The sequence below is a fragment of the Ambystoma mexicanum genome, chromosome 11 (assembly GCF_040938575.1).
Source record: "Ambystoma mexicanum isolate Mex_15411 chromosome 11, UKY_AmexF1_1, whole genome shotgun sequence".
Taxonomy (NCBI): Eukaryota; Metazoa; Chordata; class Amphibia; order Caudata; family Ambystomatidae; genus Ambystoma; species Ambystoma mexicanum.
The window spans coordinates 403,667,934-403,685,013 of record NC_090934.1 but is presented as its reverse complement, the minus strand read 5'-3'; the positions used below and the strand labels follow the sequence as shown (position 1 = coordinate 403,685,013).

Here is a 17,080-nt window from a genome sequence, read left to right as displayed (position 1 = left end):
GCAAAAGCAGTTCCTTATATTGGACACAGGGTCTTTGTTGTGCCTGTGTGGGGTGCTGGTTGCCAGCCCCGCCGCTGGCTGACGGCAATTGCACCATGTGGTGCCTAACATTGCTGATCCAGACTTTTTCATGCCCCGTCCTGACACACTGGTGCTTAGCACCCCTTAGAGAGGATGGGCGAGGTGTTGTTTAACAACTCGCCCTTCGTTCTTCTCCTCCCGGGCTGGTGGCGACTGCGTGTCGCTTTGTAGTTGTACTGGGGGAGAGGGAGGAGCACTGCCCCCCTTTGTTGGGCTGACGCTCACCCCTCTCCCCTGCCTGGCTGCCATGGGACACAGGTTACTCGGCCTCGCCTGGTACCTGCAGCGTTGTCCATAGCCACTGGACCCATATGAAGGCAGAGTGGTAACATAACCGGGGTGTGAAAAACCAATACCTTTTCCCCCCAGGTAGTACACAAGAGCATTGGGTAAGTTTTGGCAATAAAAGGCCATGAGATTTAATTGCACACTTATGCTCATAAAAAAACATAATCATAATTACAGTAACCATAATATGCTGTTCTTTTGGGCATCGGGTCCCGAGGTTACCCCCTCTGGCCCATGCCGCCTTTCTTGTCCCACGACAGTGTGGGGTCATCGTACAGTGACCTGTCTTCTTTCTCTTTCTTCTCGCCCTTTTTCTAGGGTGGAAGGGTTCTGGGAAAAAGAAGAGGCTGATTTACACAAAGTACTCTTTTGTTTGGGTCCCCATGCAGGGACCCAAACTGGATCGCTTGGGTCCCCGTGCAGGGACCACAAACTGATTCTGTTTTTTTCCTGCAAAAGCAGCTCCTTATATTGGACTCAGGGTCTTTGTTGTGCCTGTGTGGGGGGCTGGTTGCCAGCCCCCATACCTCCCTGCTCCCCCAGCCGGCTGACGCCTACGGCAATTGCACCATGTGGTGCCTAACACTGCTGATCCTGACTGTTTTCTGCCCCATCCTGACATACTGGTCCTTAGCACCCCTTGGGGAGGAAGGGCGAGGTGTTGTTTAACACCTTGCCCTTCCTTCTTCTCTTCCCGGGCTGGCGGTGACTGCGTGTCGTTTTGTAGTTGTACTGGGGGAGAGGTAGGAGCACTGCCCCCCTTTGTTGGGCTGTTGCTCGTCCCTCTCCCCTGCCTGGCTGCATGGGGCACAGGTTACCTGGCCTCGCCTGTTACCTGCGGCGTTGCCAATTCTTCTTTGGGTGTTGCTGCTCTCGGTGCAGTCCTACAGTTCCTTGCGTTGGTGGGATCGCTACAGCGGGGGTGGGGCAGCCTTCCTCAGATCCCCAGGTCTCCTGTCATCCAGTAGATGGTGGTATCCACTGCGGTCTGGGGGCCACCCCAGGTAGTCCTCTCCTATAAACCGGCTCCTCCAGTCTCCCCCTCCTTTGCAGCACTCCTCCAGATGGGTACGCTCTCCACTACACGGCCACTGCGGGGGCTCGTCTGTGCTTCCCAGGCCACTTGCTGCTGTTATAGTGCACTGTGGGCGGAGGCCTGCGGTCTCCACCCCCTTCCCTCTGCCGGTGCCAGCCTCACCTCGCTGGAGGGGCTGTTCCAGAGCCCAGCCGGTGCTATGCTCCCACTGCGGGTATGTTTCCTGTGCTTCAGCAACTATACCCGGCCATTGGGTACCATGGGCCTCCGCCGCCCGTTACCTCGCTGACAAGGAGACCTGCAACTTCTTTGTCACTCCTGGGCTGCAGCTGTGCCCCCCCCCCCCACCACCCCTGACACTCGGGGGGCTCTCCTTCTGGGGGCTCTGGAAGCACAACTCCACACAAAAAAAATAATCACCTTATAACATCAGGACAGGGACAGAGCCTTGCTCTTAGGCAGCTATGTTGCCTGCGCCCTGTGGTGGCCTTCTGAATGGTGCATTTTAAAGAAGATTGGGCGGTAACATTCATAACCCCTGCATTTGTCCATTTGCACCCATAGCCAATTAGCCATCATTCGCTCATTCCTTCGCTGCACCTTGTTTTCTTACAAGAAAATTAATTGGCATGAGACAGTAGTTTCAAATGGCAAACTTGGCCGCAGTTTTATTTCCACAACAAAAGGATCACTGTACACATATAGTGAAATACAGTCTGTAAGTGTGGCGCTTGCTCCGTGTCCGACCTCACCTGCTTCCCCCTGTACCTTTGTATAGTGTCCATAGTAGGCCCAACTCTCCCAACCCTTTGTGCCTGAGCCTATCCTGCCCATGCAGTTGCCCCTGGGTGGGGAGAGCGCTGTTTCTTTTTTGGGGGAAGCTGAGCCTTTGTTGTTACCAGCAGACGCCCTTGCCGTTAGGCTCCCAAGAGGCGCTGGTCCGAGAAGAGCAAAGACCATTCCGGCTTCCTTCTGGCTCATTGTCTGTCTGTCTTTTGTGCTTGGTCGCCCAAACACCGCTTTACACCAGCCTGACCGCCCTGCGACAGCGACGTCCAGGTATCACCTTCCTTCCGTTTCCTTTCGTGGGTGGATGGGTGGAAAATGAAATCCTTCTTCCAGGCGGGTAGGCAGGGTCCTACTGCAGGTGCTGGATGCTTCCTGCTGTAGGACCCTGCTTGTTATAAAGGGGCTTACCCCGCCCCTTTCCTTTGTTTGCCCTTTGCAGGCTTTGGGGTGCTTTTGGCGCCGTTCCGCCCCCTCCCGTTACCCAGTGTGAGGGTAAAGGTTAGAGGAGGACCCTGCAACTGTTACTGTGCTGCCTCCTCCATTTTTCTTTGTTTTTTCTTTACGTCGTCAGCTGCGTTATAGTGACCACGTTGGCCCACACAACTGACCCTTGTTGGGCTGCACTTGCCTATTGGACCGACCGTTTGGGCGTTGTCCTGTATGGTGTTCCGAGCGCAGATACACAGGAAGCCATGACCATGTGAGCTGCCATTTCCTTGCATGAATGACTTGATAATGATAAGCTTCTGGACCGTGTTCTATGGGCTCTGCATTTTGACTAGGAACCATTTTGAAGCAATGTTTGTGATTCATTTGTATTGAACCTGTGTGTGTTGGTCGAATGCTGACCTTTATCGCTCTTTATAAAAACTCAGACTTTGAAGCGCCAAGCCGAGCACCTTTCTTGCTGTAGCGCTCCCGCTGAATCCAGCACCTCATCCCATATTTCGGCCGCTTAAACTTTGTGTTCAGGATCAGAGGTGGGTGGAACAATTGAAGTGTATTTTGGTAATTGAAATGTTCCTGTGACTGGTCAATGTTCGGTGGTCTGGCGCACTTCGTGTGCTCTAGAAACCCTGTGCTCTGCCTTCTCCTTTTTCAAATAATTGAGTCTTTGCGTAAGATAACCCCAAGATGAATCTCCTTTGTATGTCCCTTAAGACTCGATTTCCCATGTCGTGGTTGCCCTCGGGTTTCTCTGCTCAAATAGTTGACTTTACTCTTGGATGGATAGAATCCCAGATATCACTGCTCTCACAAGTTCTTCTAAGTCCTTCAATAGCGAAAGCCTCAATGCTTGTGGCCAGAAGAATAGAGAGTTAACAATGCCACATTAAAAGTGGTGGACTCGCCATATAACGATTGAGAAATAGAGAATAATTCATGTCCCAGATATTATGCCAGTGCAAGGGGTCTCGGCATCGAACGTTCCGTGACTGTGAGGACAAGCTCCGGGCCATGTGAGATGACGGCAGTATATTTATGAGTATGCGGTTCAAGACCTCCTGCACCGGCATAATATCTGGGACGTGAATTATCGTCTATTTCTCAATTGTTATATGGCGAGTCCACCACTTTTAATTTGGCATTTTTGACTCTCTATTCTTCTGGCCACAAGCATTGAGGCTTTCGCTATTGTGGCGTTCTTTTACCTTGCACATAAACTATCAGTCCTCTGTTGCAAGTGTGTCTATATATATATATATATATGTTATTTCCTGATGAAGACGTTTTTCAAGCTATCATCATACATCGAAACCGGTAGAAAAATTGGGGATGTGATCGCAGACTACATCCATTTGATCCACTCCATTAGTAGATCACATATGTTAGAACTTTAGTGGTCCTGTACATTGAATGCACTTTATGAAATGAGCTTGTTAGTTAGGACCATTAGAAGGTCCTACCACATATATGATGTATTTGGGAAGAATTTATAAGTGAATTGTTGGATGAATGGAGCTGAATGTGGACGAATGAGAGAATGACTTATTGTCAGTTGTATTAATTGGTATGTTCTTAATGGTTTGTTCTCCTGCAATGTAGCTAAGAGTTTAAGTGCTGATCAAGTCATGACGAACTCATTTGCACAAATGATGTATCAAGTTTAATAAAAAATGGTGTTCCCTAATAAAGCATGGTCTTTGCTATCCTTCAAAGTAGTCACAGGCGGTCATGTGCAGCACAGTCCCAATCTAGTCTGCCAAGCGCCTGCTTAGTACATATGGGCTCATAATGGTTTAGCGTGACCAATAACATGTCAGCGAAGTTACACTTTCCAGAGAATCCGATCCATGGTCACATACAAAGTACATGGCTCAAGGACTCATGGCATGCACGCATTGAAAGGCTCAGGATCTTGGGATCGGACCAAGTTTTTGTGCCTTTCGGCATGATTGCAGTGCGTCAGAGGGAATCACTCATGTCTGCAATGGCAGCCGCCATAGCAAATAAGGCAGCTGACAGTGCACCTTGGATTCCAATGGATTGCGGTGGCTTTTTCCAGGTGCAGGAAAACCTGACACAATCCTTGAAATCATGCTGGAATGCAAGGATCCAGAAGCAGATCCCTGCAGTGCATTTGGATTTTGCACACAAAAAAAGCTCCTCATTAGTAATCCATTCCGCAACGCAGGTACCCTCGTGCACCGCCGGCATGAGAGTGGGTAGATATGGAGGAAAAGCGCAGGATTGTTTCCCCTCAATTTTCCTACGCGCTGACCCCATTCAGAATAGACTGGTAGACTCACAGCATGGCGTGAAATACTATCCCATCAAAAGTTGTGCATATGTGCGATCTGCTGATCATCAGTGATGGGTCTTGTGACAGATATCCTTCTATAAAGTGATCTTCTTCTTCCTCAGATCTGCTGACAGTGACGGAGTACCACTCTCTGCTGCAGCTGCTCTGCCCGGACTTTCCCATCGATCTTACTCACAAGGCAGCGAGGTGAGTACTATCTCTTCCATTGGACCTGTTTGCCCTGCATGGATTGCACAAGGCAAGAGCACGCCCCCGTCCTTCTTGCCTTGTTGTCCTCACGTTTTAGCGTGCCTGCATGAGCAGATTGCAACTGCCAGCAAACGCCTTTTGTGACTACTATGATATAGGGTTTTTAGCAAAGCCCCAGGCAGCTGAGAGATGTACAGTCCTGGCAAGCATAATAGACTAACACATATTACAGCCTGCACGTCAGTCTGGGAAACAGCAACAGTCAAACAGGAGGACCATCATGGGTGGGCATGAAGCAGTAGTGGAGCACAACAAAAATAAATGTTCAAAGGAAATTAAATTCGTTATCAGGCAAACTGCAGCCCTGTGTTAAAATCTGTTTGCAGCACACAAAACTAGTTAATATGGTATGAAAGAAGGCGACTGTAATTATGCCACCTGCATTTTCATCTCACATGGAGGTGATGTCCTCCAGCATCTGCTTTATTCCTCTGCCTTTGAAGTGTAAATGTCATGAATATGTTTTAAAATATTGCATAATCAGCAGCACCTTGGAGAATACCAAGACGCTCCCTGCTGCCTCAGCTAAGACCTGGCTCCTGTCATAGTGTATCAATAAGATTTGACTGATCTCCGCAGGATGCTTTCTACAATGATGAGTGCCACGGGCGGTGCCACAAAGTATCAATAATGAACTTGACGCCAAGAATCCGTTTGCGAACTTTGAAGTTCAATGATGAAATTCTGAAATTCATTATTCGCAAGTAGTGGATCTAAAATGGTATTTTGTAATGGTATTTTGAACATCTTTGCATCTGTATTTCCTACTTTCTTTCTATCTTTACTTTTTCGTTTCTTCCCTTTTGTTTTTTTAATATGAACCTTCTCGTGTCCTTCCTGTTCTCATATTCTCTAAATCTCTTTTATCTTTCCTACAGTCCATCTTTCCTTGTTCATTCCTTCCATCTTTCATTCTTATTCATTTTCATCTCTCCTTAATTCCATTTGGAATTCTCTCTTGCCCTTATTCCACCTTTTTTCTTGTTCTCTTTGTGTCCTTCTTTCCATAATGTCCAGGTGGAATTATAATGAGCTAAGCTCTTGCAAGTCCAAATCCAGTGGCAGGGCTGACTCTGCCATTTATCCTTTCTATGTCTCCAGAATCACAATGAATGTTGCATTAGCCAATTGGATTACAGCAATGGGGCCTGATTCATCTTCGATACACATGTCAGCAGTTTGGCATGCTTAGCCCATGACTTCAAACATCCATTATTTACACTCTGTATCTCGTGTACATATTCTGGCTTCAGTAGATGAGCTGCACAGAACATCAGTCCTTCTTCCCATCCCTTCTTGGATTTCACTCGTCCATAGACTAAGGGCCTCATTATAACCCTGGTGCTCCCGTAATGAAGGGGGCGGGTACGGGACTGGCCGCCTTCATTTTAGATCTCTGATTTGTAGTTTCTGTGGTGGTGGGTGAGTACTGATTTGCTTTGCAGTGTTCTGGAGGCTCGCAATTTGTGCTCAAGATATTGGTTTTGTGTTTTTAGAGTCTTCAGGAGAGGGTTGAACCATTTGGGCGTGGATCCTTTGCGGAAGGGAGTGTACTTGGAAGGGGCTCGGGGAATGACAGAGTTGTTTAGCCAGGAGTCGAAAAGTTCTATGGGAACCAGTCTAGATGTGGTTGGGAGTGATGGGAGGGCACTTAGTAGTGTCTCAGCCAGGTCCGGTAGTACCTTGTCCCTGTTTCAGCATTTGAACTGAGCTGTAGGGGTAGAGGATGGCTTGGGCGGGGGTGGTGGTGGTGTGAGGGTGGAGAAAGATATGGCTGAGTGGTCTGTCCAGATGAGTAGTTGGGGGGTGGACATGGGGATGAGGTCAGAGGAGCTCAAAATGGTGTTGAGGGTGTGGCCAGCAGTATGTGTTGGTCCTCTGATATGCTGGGAGCAGTTGAGAGCCTCCAGACTGTCGACCAGTGGCAGAGTCATGGAGTTGTTAGGGAGGTCGAACCAGATATTAAAGTCTCCCGATAAGGTGAGTGCCAGGTTGGTAACTAGAATGGCTGCCAGTGAGAGTCACATAGGCTATTGGAGAAGTGTCTGTCATAACCTGGGGGCCTGTAGCCCAATAAGAAGATGTGTGAGAGGGTAGACAGGAGAGAGAGTTTGACTACGAGGGATTCGCATTGAGCTGCGCTGGGTTGTGTTTCAGTGGAGGTGATCGAGATGTGAAGTTTGTGCAGGATGGCTACACCGCCACCTCTGGAAGGTCTAATGTGGGCGATGAGTGAGTAGACAGGTGAGAATGCTTGAGTTCGTCCGAGAACCAGGTTTCAGTGATGAAGATAAGATCAGGGTTCTCGGAAGTTAGGAGATCAAAGATGCTGTGTTTGTTCTCAACTACGGAGCGGGCATTGAAGAGGAGGTAGGGAACTTTGTCAGAGGTAGATGCAGCAGTGTTTACCAGGGTGACTGGGTTTCGCTGGGCTGGAGCAGTCGGGGTCATCAGAGGGAGGGTGTTGGTGGTGAGGGGACAGTCATTAGGGATGGGCAGTGAGATAGGTCAGACAGAGGTGGTCAGGGGAAGGGTACTGTAGTGAGTGCGTAAAGGGTTTAGTCTTTCTAGGGACTGGGAAGAGAGGGCGAGCGGTCACAGGTCTTTGACTGAAGGTGTCTCACCAGCTAGTCCCCGGAAATATGTCAGCTGGGTGGCCACGACACGGCCATCACTATTGGATTCAGTTCCTGGGGGTGGACCAGTGGGGGAGGATTACATGGATGGGGGTCTTTGGGGAGTGGAAGTGGGACACTGACAGGTGAGACGTGGTACCCCCTTCCTTATAACACCTTTTCCTCATTTTATCATACCCTGTAGGATACTAAGAAGCTCTACCCCCCCCTTTCCGACACAGACACTTTCTTCCATCGTGAAAGACAACAGACTAACAGCAGAGCCGTTTACCTGACATATCCCAACACAAGGGTCAGGAAGAGTCAGGCAATTGACAATAACTACACACACCTGACGGCCCTTTCCCTTGCCCACAGGGATAAAAGGCGGAGCACAAGAGCACACTTTGAGCAAGGACAAACGCACGAGGAAGCAGTTATTCCAGGACGGCAGTTCAAACGTCAAAGAAAGGCAGTGAGACCAGAAAGGACAACAAGGAAGGAAGTGCCCTTGCCCTTTTCAACCCAGACTCGCGAAGCCTCTGTGAAAGGAATCCTAAGACCGGTAACTACAGCTGACGTGTAGTTTAACAGATGTCAACGGTGCACGGCACCCTCCCACGCTGATAACCGAGACGGGGAGACGTGCTTACTACCGTGGTACCGTCCTTGACTCCAGAGACAAGAAATTACAAGGAGTGCAGCAGAGCTGGTGAGTCGGAGGGAGAACTGATAGTAAACCGGAGAGTGTTGAGCGAAGGTTGCAAACGGCAACATGATATGAAAAAAGAACTTATGTGCTAGTGAACTTTTAAAGCCCAGGGAAAGACCAGCTGCAGAGTGTCCGGCACCACGTGGGCGCCCATTCGAAAGATCCTGGGTGCTCCCCTTTTCTTGGGAACATTACAGTACCAGGAACCGCAGGTACCTAGCAATGTCTATTTGAACCGTCGCACCATTCCCAAAAATCAGACTAGGAATTTAACGTATCCCAAACCACAATTACCTGCTAGCACCATAACGAAGGAACCCATCCTAGTTACCTCTGACACCAACTGTCTTCCCAAAACAACTTCCATAACAGGAGCACTGATCAATGCTAGATCAGTAGTGGCCCACGCCACTGAAATAGCCAACCTCCTTACATTAGATAACCTCGACCTCCTAGCAGTCTCAGAAACCTGGCTACACGACGCAGCAGGTCCAGCCCTCTCCCTAGCAATACCCAAGGAGTATCAACTACTAAGACTAGACCGCCAGAACGCCAGAGGCAGCGGTTTAGCCATCATCTCCAAATCCAACCTGAATGTAAGATTAACACCACCGCCCACCCTAAAATCCTGCAAACACCTGACCGCTAAATTACCGATATCCCCATGCCAAACCCTAACTATCTATCTCATTTACAGGCCACCAGGGCCTCTAGGCCTATTCCAAGAGGAACTGTCCAGCCTCTTAGCAAGCAACACAAAAAAGTCATCCCAGACAATGATCCTTGGTGATCTTAACTTAGGTCTCAATGACCCAGATGACAAACAAGCGCAAGCTATTGCCACCATGCTTGAAGGACACGGACTCACCCAAAAAGTTCTTACCCCCACCCATGACAAAGGGAGAATATTAGACTAGGTAGCCACCTCCAACTGCCCCACTACTATCACCAAAATTACGCCCCAGCCGTGGACTGACCACTTCCTCATTAACTTCTACCTAACATTCAACAAGATGCTCAGGATTGAAAAAATAATGGCACCATCGGCGCCCACTAGATCCAGAAAAAATATCACACCTGACAATATCTTACCCCTGCTCCTCCCAACCATCAATGCCCTGCCAACAGATTCTGACCCAGATACCATGGTCAAAATATACAACGACACCATGGCCATGGACACCGTTGCCCCACTGAAGAACTGTAAAAGTAAACAACAATCCCACCTCAACACTTGGTTCACCCCCCACCTAAAAGAACTGAGATTGGAAAAAAGGAAGCTTGAAACTGTATGTTGACACACCCCTACAGCTGAAAACAAACTTAAACTCAAACTATGCGCTACTAATTACAAGAAAACAATCATTCAAGCTAAACATCTATAATGATAGAATCTCCAACGCATGTTCCAATACAAAGAAATTATTTGCAATCCTGCGAGAACTTGAATCTCCCATACCACCACCCGATAACGTACCCAAAGACAAGCAATGGTGTACCAATATCCAAAACGCCATTGCAAATAAAGTGAAAATATTACAATCTAAAATTACCTTAAAAAAAGCTTCACTCCCTCTCAGCGAAACTTCCAGTACGCCCACAATCACGACCACTCCCAATCCTAGCTTAACACCCTTCAAATTCGCTAAAGTTTCCACCAATGAAACTGAAAAAATCATTGCCTCACTAAAACCCTCAAACTGCAAAGGCGATTACTGCCCGGCCCAGATAATTAAGAATGCCACCAGAGACCTAGCCCCATTTGTCACCAAACTTATCAACGCCTCCTTCTCATCTAGCACAGTCCCAAGCAGCTTAAAAGAGTCCTGGGTTCTCCCCCTGCTAAAAAAAACAAACCCTGGACCCCTCTGTACCCACTAACTATTGGCCCATCACCACTGTCCCCTTCCTCCTGAAGATAATTGACAGAGTGGCCTATCTCCAAATCCAAAAATACCTGGAGACTAACCAACTCCTTGGCACGCGTCAATCTGGCTTCAGACCTCAGCACGGCACTGAGACCGCACTTATAAATCTCAAAGCCCAAATTGACAAGCTTATGACAAAGGTAACACAGCTATGCTACTCCTCCTTGATCTGTCGGCGGCCTTTGACCTAGTGGACCATGCAGTACTTTGCAAACACCTAGCTTCAGCCGCCCACTTCTCAAGTGAAGCCATAGCCTGGATCCAATCCTTTCTCGACAACAGAAGCATGCAAGTCTTCTCCACCTTAGACTCTGCAGACCCTATCCAGACAACATGTGGAGTCCCACAGGGCTCTTGTGTCTCGCCAACGATGTACAATATCTTTACTAAACCTCTATTCGACAAATTGGACAGACTGGGTGTCACCTACACAAATTATACAGACGACACCCAGATCCTCATCCCCCTTTCGGGCAATTTCGTTACGGATACAGTTTTAGTAAATAAAATGTACACCCTCATTCAGGCATGGATGGCAACCCATGGCCTCTGCCTGAATGATGGAAAAAACAGAAATCCTCATTCTAGGCTCACCTAACAACTCGATGCCAATTACAGCTCTTTCAATATCGACGGCAATATAATCCCCGTCGCCAAAGAGGTGAAGACCCTTGGTTTCTACCTGGACTCCACCTTGTCCTTAAGGAAACAAGTGAACTCCCTGGCCTCATCCACTGCCTATACTGGTAAACTTATTAAAGCATGTAGACCCTTCATCTCACCGGCTAGCTGCATTATCCTAGCCAATGCACTGATCCTCTCAAAACTGGATTACTGCAATGCACTTTATGCAGGCGCTAACAAATACATCATCAATAAACTCCAAACCTTACAAAACAACGTGCTCAGAACGGCCTTGAACCTCCCAGTCAGAGAGCACATTTCAAATGCGCGTAGAAACTACAACTGGCTAAAAATTAGCAATAGGATCACCTTCAAAATTGTCACACTTAACATTCAAATGCCTGAACAATGCTGCCCCCCCCCATACCTCAGGGACAGAATAAAAAGAAAAACCTCTGCACGACCAACTAGAACAGCCAACTCTTTCTGCCTCCAAACCCCAAGATTCCGACTAAAAAAGACAGGAGGCAATAGCTTCCCCATGCAAGCAGCTCAATACTGGAACACCCTACCAGTTGAACTAAGAAGGGACCAGTCCTCACCAGCTTCAGGCGCCATATCCGCACCTGGCTCCATCGCAATGACCTTTGAAACCTGAGACCATGTGCATTGTGTACTGATACCATATGCACCCATCCACTCTCTCATGTAAAATGTACACAATGTATCTACTGTGTATAATATGTTACCCTCTATTTCTACATGCAAAAGTAAAGAATGTATATAATGTAATTACTGTATATAACATATGATACCAACAACCTGTAATCTGTAACCTGTAACCAAGTTCTAAGTATTCTTGTTACTCTGCGCGCCCAGCTACCCAAGGGTTTTCTGGCGCCCTACAAATAAACAGACAAACAAACAAGAGGCCATAGGAAAGGCAGGCATGGAGAGTTAAGGTGGTCATACAAGGGTCGAGCCAAAATCCCTTATTCAATCAAAAGCCCTTAACCCATTACCAACGTTTTGACATTGTGAAATAGGCATGTGCGAGCGGCTGAGAGAATCGCTGTGTGAACGCCAGAGAAAGCCTGAATGGGGGCTTAAGAGAAAGCCTGACTGGGGGCTTAAGAGAAAGCCCGACTGAGGGCTGGAAAAAGCTAAAGAAAGTGAATCCTGCAAGGTGTTACAACTAAGTAAACTGTGTTAAACTGGCAAATGTGAACCTGACTAAGGCCAGCATTGCAAAAAGGAATGGAGCCCGGTTGAGGGGGCTCCACAGGTGAAAGGAAATCACCCAACCAAAAAATTATTGAAAGGATCTTTTGTTTTGTTTATAGCAGATCAGGCCCTCTGAGGCAAGAGACTTGGGGCCTCATTACAAGGTTGGCGGAATGGGTTTACCGGCACCCGTAATGATGCCGGTGCTGGTAAACCCATTCCGCCCTATTACGAGGTTCCCTTGCGGGACCCGCTCAGAACGTCTGGTCAGACCAGACGTCCTTTGTGGGTCCCGCAAGCAAGGGGACCAGGGAGCTAATAAGGGGCCCGTTATTTACGGGCCCGTTATTAGCTCCATCCCCATTCCCATTGAGCCCTATAGGGGCTCAAATGGGGATTGTTTTTTTGAATGAGAAATTACCGGGTCCTCCAAGGTTGGAATGACCCAGTAATTCCTCATTCAAGGAACCCGGACACGATTTTGGAGGCAGCCATAGCGCTAATAGCACCATGGCTACCTCCAAACTCATAATGAGGCCCTTGGTGTAAAAGAGACTTGGACACAGAAGTCCCTGGTATTTTGGAAACAAACTGTAAGCGTGTGCTGGAGAACCCCAGGAGTGTGCTGTGCTCAAGAGTCCCGCCTTTTGCCTTGCTAAAAACGTGGGGAAGGGAGACCCAATTATACCATCCTGACTTATCATTTTGTGAACACTTCTTTCTTTTCTGGTGAACGTTATCCCACACTATTTTGTAAGTTAGCGGTAAGGATTGGCAATAGTTTTTTTTTAGCATAGGCCCATTTTATTTGACAAGATGCTACTAGGACTGCCTTATTATTATATGATGGTTGTAGCTTGCTCACATCTTAGATTTAGGTTTACATTAGGTGTTTTTCTCACCCATTTTTACAGTTTAATAAACACCCTTGACTGTGATCACTTATGTCCGTCTTTACTGTTACCACCTTCAGTTCCTTTTATATAGTGTTAGGAGTGGGATGTGACTCAATTGAAACTAATTGGGGAACCCTACAATTTGAAAAATGTAGTCAGAGAGCTTCTAGCCCTTCTGTTACCACCAAGGAATCAATAGGTTTTGATATCTGTAGCAGTAGGGAAGCTATTATCCCCATGAGAAAAGAGGAATGATTCCTACAGACTTGGTTTTAATGCACCCTCCAGGGTGTTACATAATATTGGCCCCAAAATCTGGCCTAGCGTGGGAGCTCGGTGTAGACATTTTAGCAGGCGTCATCGATCCCAGCTTCCGGGGAGATGTAAAGGTTCTCTTACAGAATCATGGTGAGATCCCCTTTGAAGTGCATTCTGGAGATCAAATTGCTCAAGGAATTTTGGAAAGGGCTTTATTTCCTCAGTTTAAAGAAAGTGAACCAGATGAGCAGAAAGAGGTACCTCAGGCTTCGGGGAAGCTGATAAACCTTGTAACATCGAAAATAGGAAGGTAGAAGAACCTACCATCTATCCTGACTTAGCCTTTGACCACTGAAATGATTTGGCTCTCGCTGAAGCTTTTCTACAAGCTATTCCAGGGGGAGAACGTATAGAGATAGGAAGCCCCCTTTTCTTCCTGAAATAAGGGTTACATTATAGAAGAGAGACATCTACGGAAGGCTTAATAAAGACTCAGTTGGTAATACCCAAGTGCTACCGAAAGGCTGTACTGGAGATTGCGCATTCCCATCTTACCGAGGAGCACTTAGGACAATCTAAAACCCAGGCACATATTAGTGGGAAGTTTTACTGGCTAGGTATTCACACCGATATAAAGACCTTTATTCAAACATGCAGAATATGTCAAAAGACCAGCATTCACATCCCATTACCTGCCCTTCTGAACCCATTGCCGATCATAGAATTCCCTTTTTCAAGAATCGGAATGGTCATAATTGGACCTCTAGAAACATTCAGACTAGGCAACAAATATGTCCTTGTGAATGTGAACTATGTGACCCGATATCCCGAAGCATTTCCAATGCAAAATAATACCACACAGCAAATCCTTAAAAACCTTGTACCATATTTTTCCAGGGTCGACTTTCCCAAGGAAATACTAACCGACCAGGTTTCAAAGTTCATGAGTAAGCTTATGGCAGAAGTCAAAGAGAGCTGCTCCATATTACCACCTTGCAAACTTCTGTGTACCATCCCCAAACGATGGCTTGTTAGAAAGATTCAATAAAACTCATGAATTCTAAGAAATTGGTAGGTAAGGATGGGAAAGACTGGGACTGAATGATCCCTTGGGCGCTATTTGCAGTAAGGAAAACCCCTCAGCCCTCCACAGGTTTCTCTCCTTTTGAACTGTTCTTTGGTAGAGAACTTAGCGATGTCTTGGACATGCTCTGGGAAACCTGGGAAGAACAAGAAGAGGCTCCCATTCCCATCTCGCAAACTGCCTCCAGAAAGCGAGAACATATTAAATTGGTTCTAGATTTAGTCTGTACTCCTATGAAAAAGGCCTAGAGCCAACAAAAATCCACTTACGACAAAAAGGTGAGCTTAAGATCATTCTCAGTAGGACAGAAAGCACTGGTCCTCCGACTCACCTCAGAAAACAAGCTTGTCTCTAAGTGACATGGGCCCTATGAGATATTTGAATGAATGAGAACCGTAATTATAAAGTAGACCAACCGGACAGGAAACAGAAGGTCCATTTATATCACGTAAATCTCTTGAAAGAGTGGAAAGAGAACCCTTCAGCTACTCATGCCAAAGTATTAGCCTTTCTGGTTCCAGAAGAGATAGACAACTTTGAATTAATTCCTCCACAGTGGTCTATCCAACAACAAGAAAATCCAAAAGATGTAGTTACCTCATTTCCCGATGTATTCTCAGAAAAACCATGAAGAATAAAAGGCACATAGCACTATATTAGAACACCTAAAGGTAAACTTGTTCATTTAAAACCGTATAGACTCCCAGAAGCCCGTAAACCAATAATGATGAGGAAATAAACAGAATGTTGAAAGCCAATATTATCGAGCCATCGTCAAGTCCATGGTCATCTCCTATCGTGTTGGTCACTAAACCTGACCGTTACTGATTCTGCATAGATTTCCATCAAGTTAATTCCATTTCTGACTTTGATGCCTATACCATGCCACGCATCGATGACCTAATTGATAAACTCGGAGCCGCCAGCTTTTTATCCACCCTAGACTTAACCAAAGGGTACTGGGAAGTTCTAGTACATGGACCAGTTAAGGAAAATACTGCGTTTTGAACGCCCCTTTGACTGTTTCAATTTAAACCCCTCCCTTTTCGCTTAAACAGTTTACCAGTTACTTTCCAAAGCCTCATGGATATAATATTGCAACCCTATTCTGATTTCTGTGAAGCTTATTTTGACTATATTGTCATTTATAGTAAGACCTGGGAGTACCTTTTCTTCCATCTTTATACCATCATGAAAGTCTTCAGAGAGGCTGGCCTAACTGCTAATCCAACTAAATGAGGACTGGCCCAGTCAGCCGTTAAATATCTCCGCTTCTTTGTAGGGAATGGGACTGTACAGCCTCAACATGAGAAGGTGAAAGCCATCCTAGAAACACCAACACCCAAGACCAAAAGAGATCTTAGAGCCTTTCTTGGGTTAATAGGATATTACTGTAGGTTTATCCCACACTTTTCAGACAAAACAGCTAGGCTGACAGATATACTCAAGAATGCCGAACCCCAGAAAATGCATTGGACGGATAAGGATGATATATGTTATAACACCCTAAAACAGACTCTGTGCCAGAACCCAATCCCGAAGGTAGTAAATTTCTCTAAAGAGTTTATATTACAGATGGATGACTCTCTTACAGGGTTAGTAGCAGTCCTGTCCCTACTTTGCAATGGATTAGAACACCCCGACTTATTTGAAAGTCACAAGCTTTTCCCATGTGAACAAAATTACTCTGTGTTGGAACTAGAGGCCCTGGTCATCAAGTGGGATATTATGCATCTTAGATAATACCTATTATAAAGAATGTTCACACTCGTTACAGACCACTTGTCCCTAGTTTAGATTAGACAACGCAAAGATTCCAACCCTCGGGTCATGCATTGGTTTCTAGACCTGCAACTTCACTGCTTCACTGTGAAACACCGAAAAGGAGAAGACCAGGGGAATGTAGACTACCTTTCCCGGTTCCCCTGTGAAACAGCTGCAGCTACATCGCATGGAGGAAGGGTATGTGAGAAACCTGAAGGCGTCTCACCCTCTAGTCCCCGGAGATCTGTCAGGTGGCCAGGACACTGCCATCGCTATTGGATCCAGTTCCTGGGGGTGGACCAGTGGGGGAGGATCACCTGGATGGGGGTATGGGGGGTTTTGGGGAGTGGAAGTGGGACACCGACAGGTGAGACGGAGTACCCCCTTCCTTATAACACCTTTCCCCATCCTACACCGTAGGCTACTTGGCTCTACCCCCCACCTTTTCGACATGAACACTTTCTTACACCATGAAAGACAACGGACTAACACCAGAGCTGTTTACTTGACATGTCCCAACACAAGGGTCAGGCAGAGGCAGGCAATTGACAATAACTAGACTCACCTGATGGCCCTTTCCCTTTGCCACAGGGATAAATGGCGTAGCACAAGAGCACACTTTGAGCAAGGACAAATGCACGAGGAAGCAGCTATTCCTGGGTGGCAGTTCAAACAGAGAAGAAAGGCAGTGAGACCGGAAAGGACAACAAGGAGGGAAGTGCCCTTGCCCTTTTGGACTCAGACTTGCGAAGCCTCTGTGAAAGGAAT

General features: G+C 46.9%; 1 protein-coding gene across 3 annotated transcripts in view; it reads left to right on the top strand.

Moving 5' to 3' along the window:
- CSTPP1 (centriolar satellite-associated tubulin polyglutamylase complex regulator 1) overlaps nucleotides 1-17,080 on the top strand; it is a 1,657,587-nt gene that overhangs the window by 1,059,058 nt on the left and 581,449 nt on the right. For all 3 annotated transcript variants that reach the window (XM_069623190.1, XM_069623189.1, XM_069623188.1), the window contains one exon: nucleotides 5,060-5,144. In XM_069623190.1, the coding sequence (XP_069479291.1) occupies nucleotides 5,060-5,144 (85 nt within the window). The remainder of the gene's footprint in view (nucleotides 1-5,059; nucleotides 5,145-17,080) is intronic.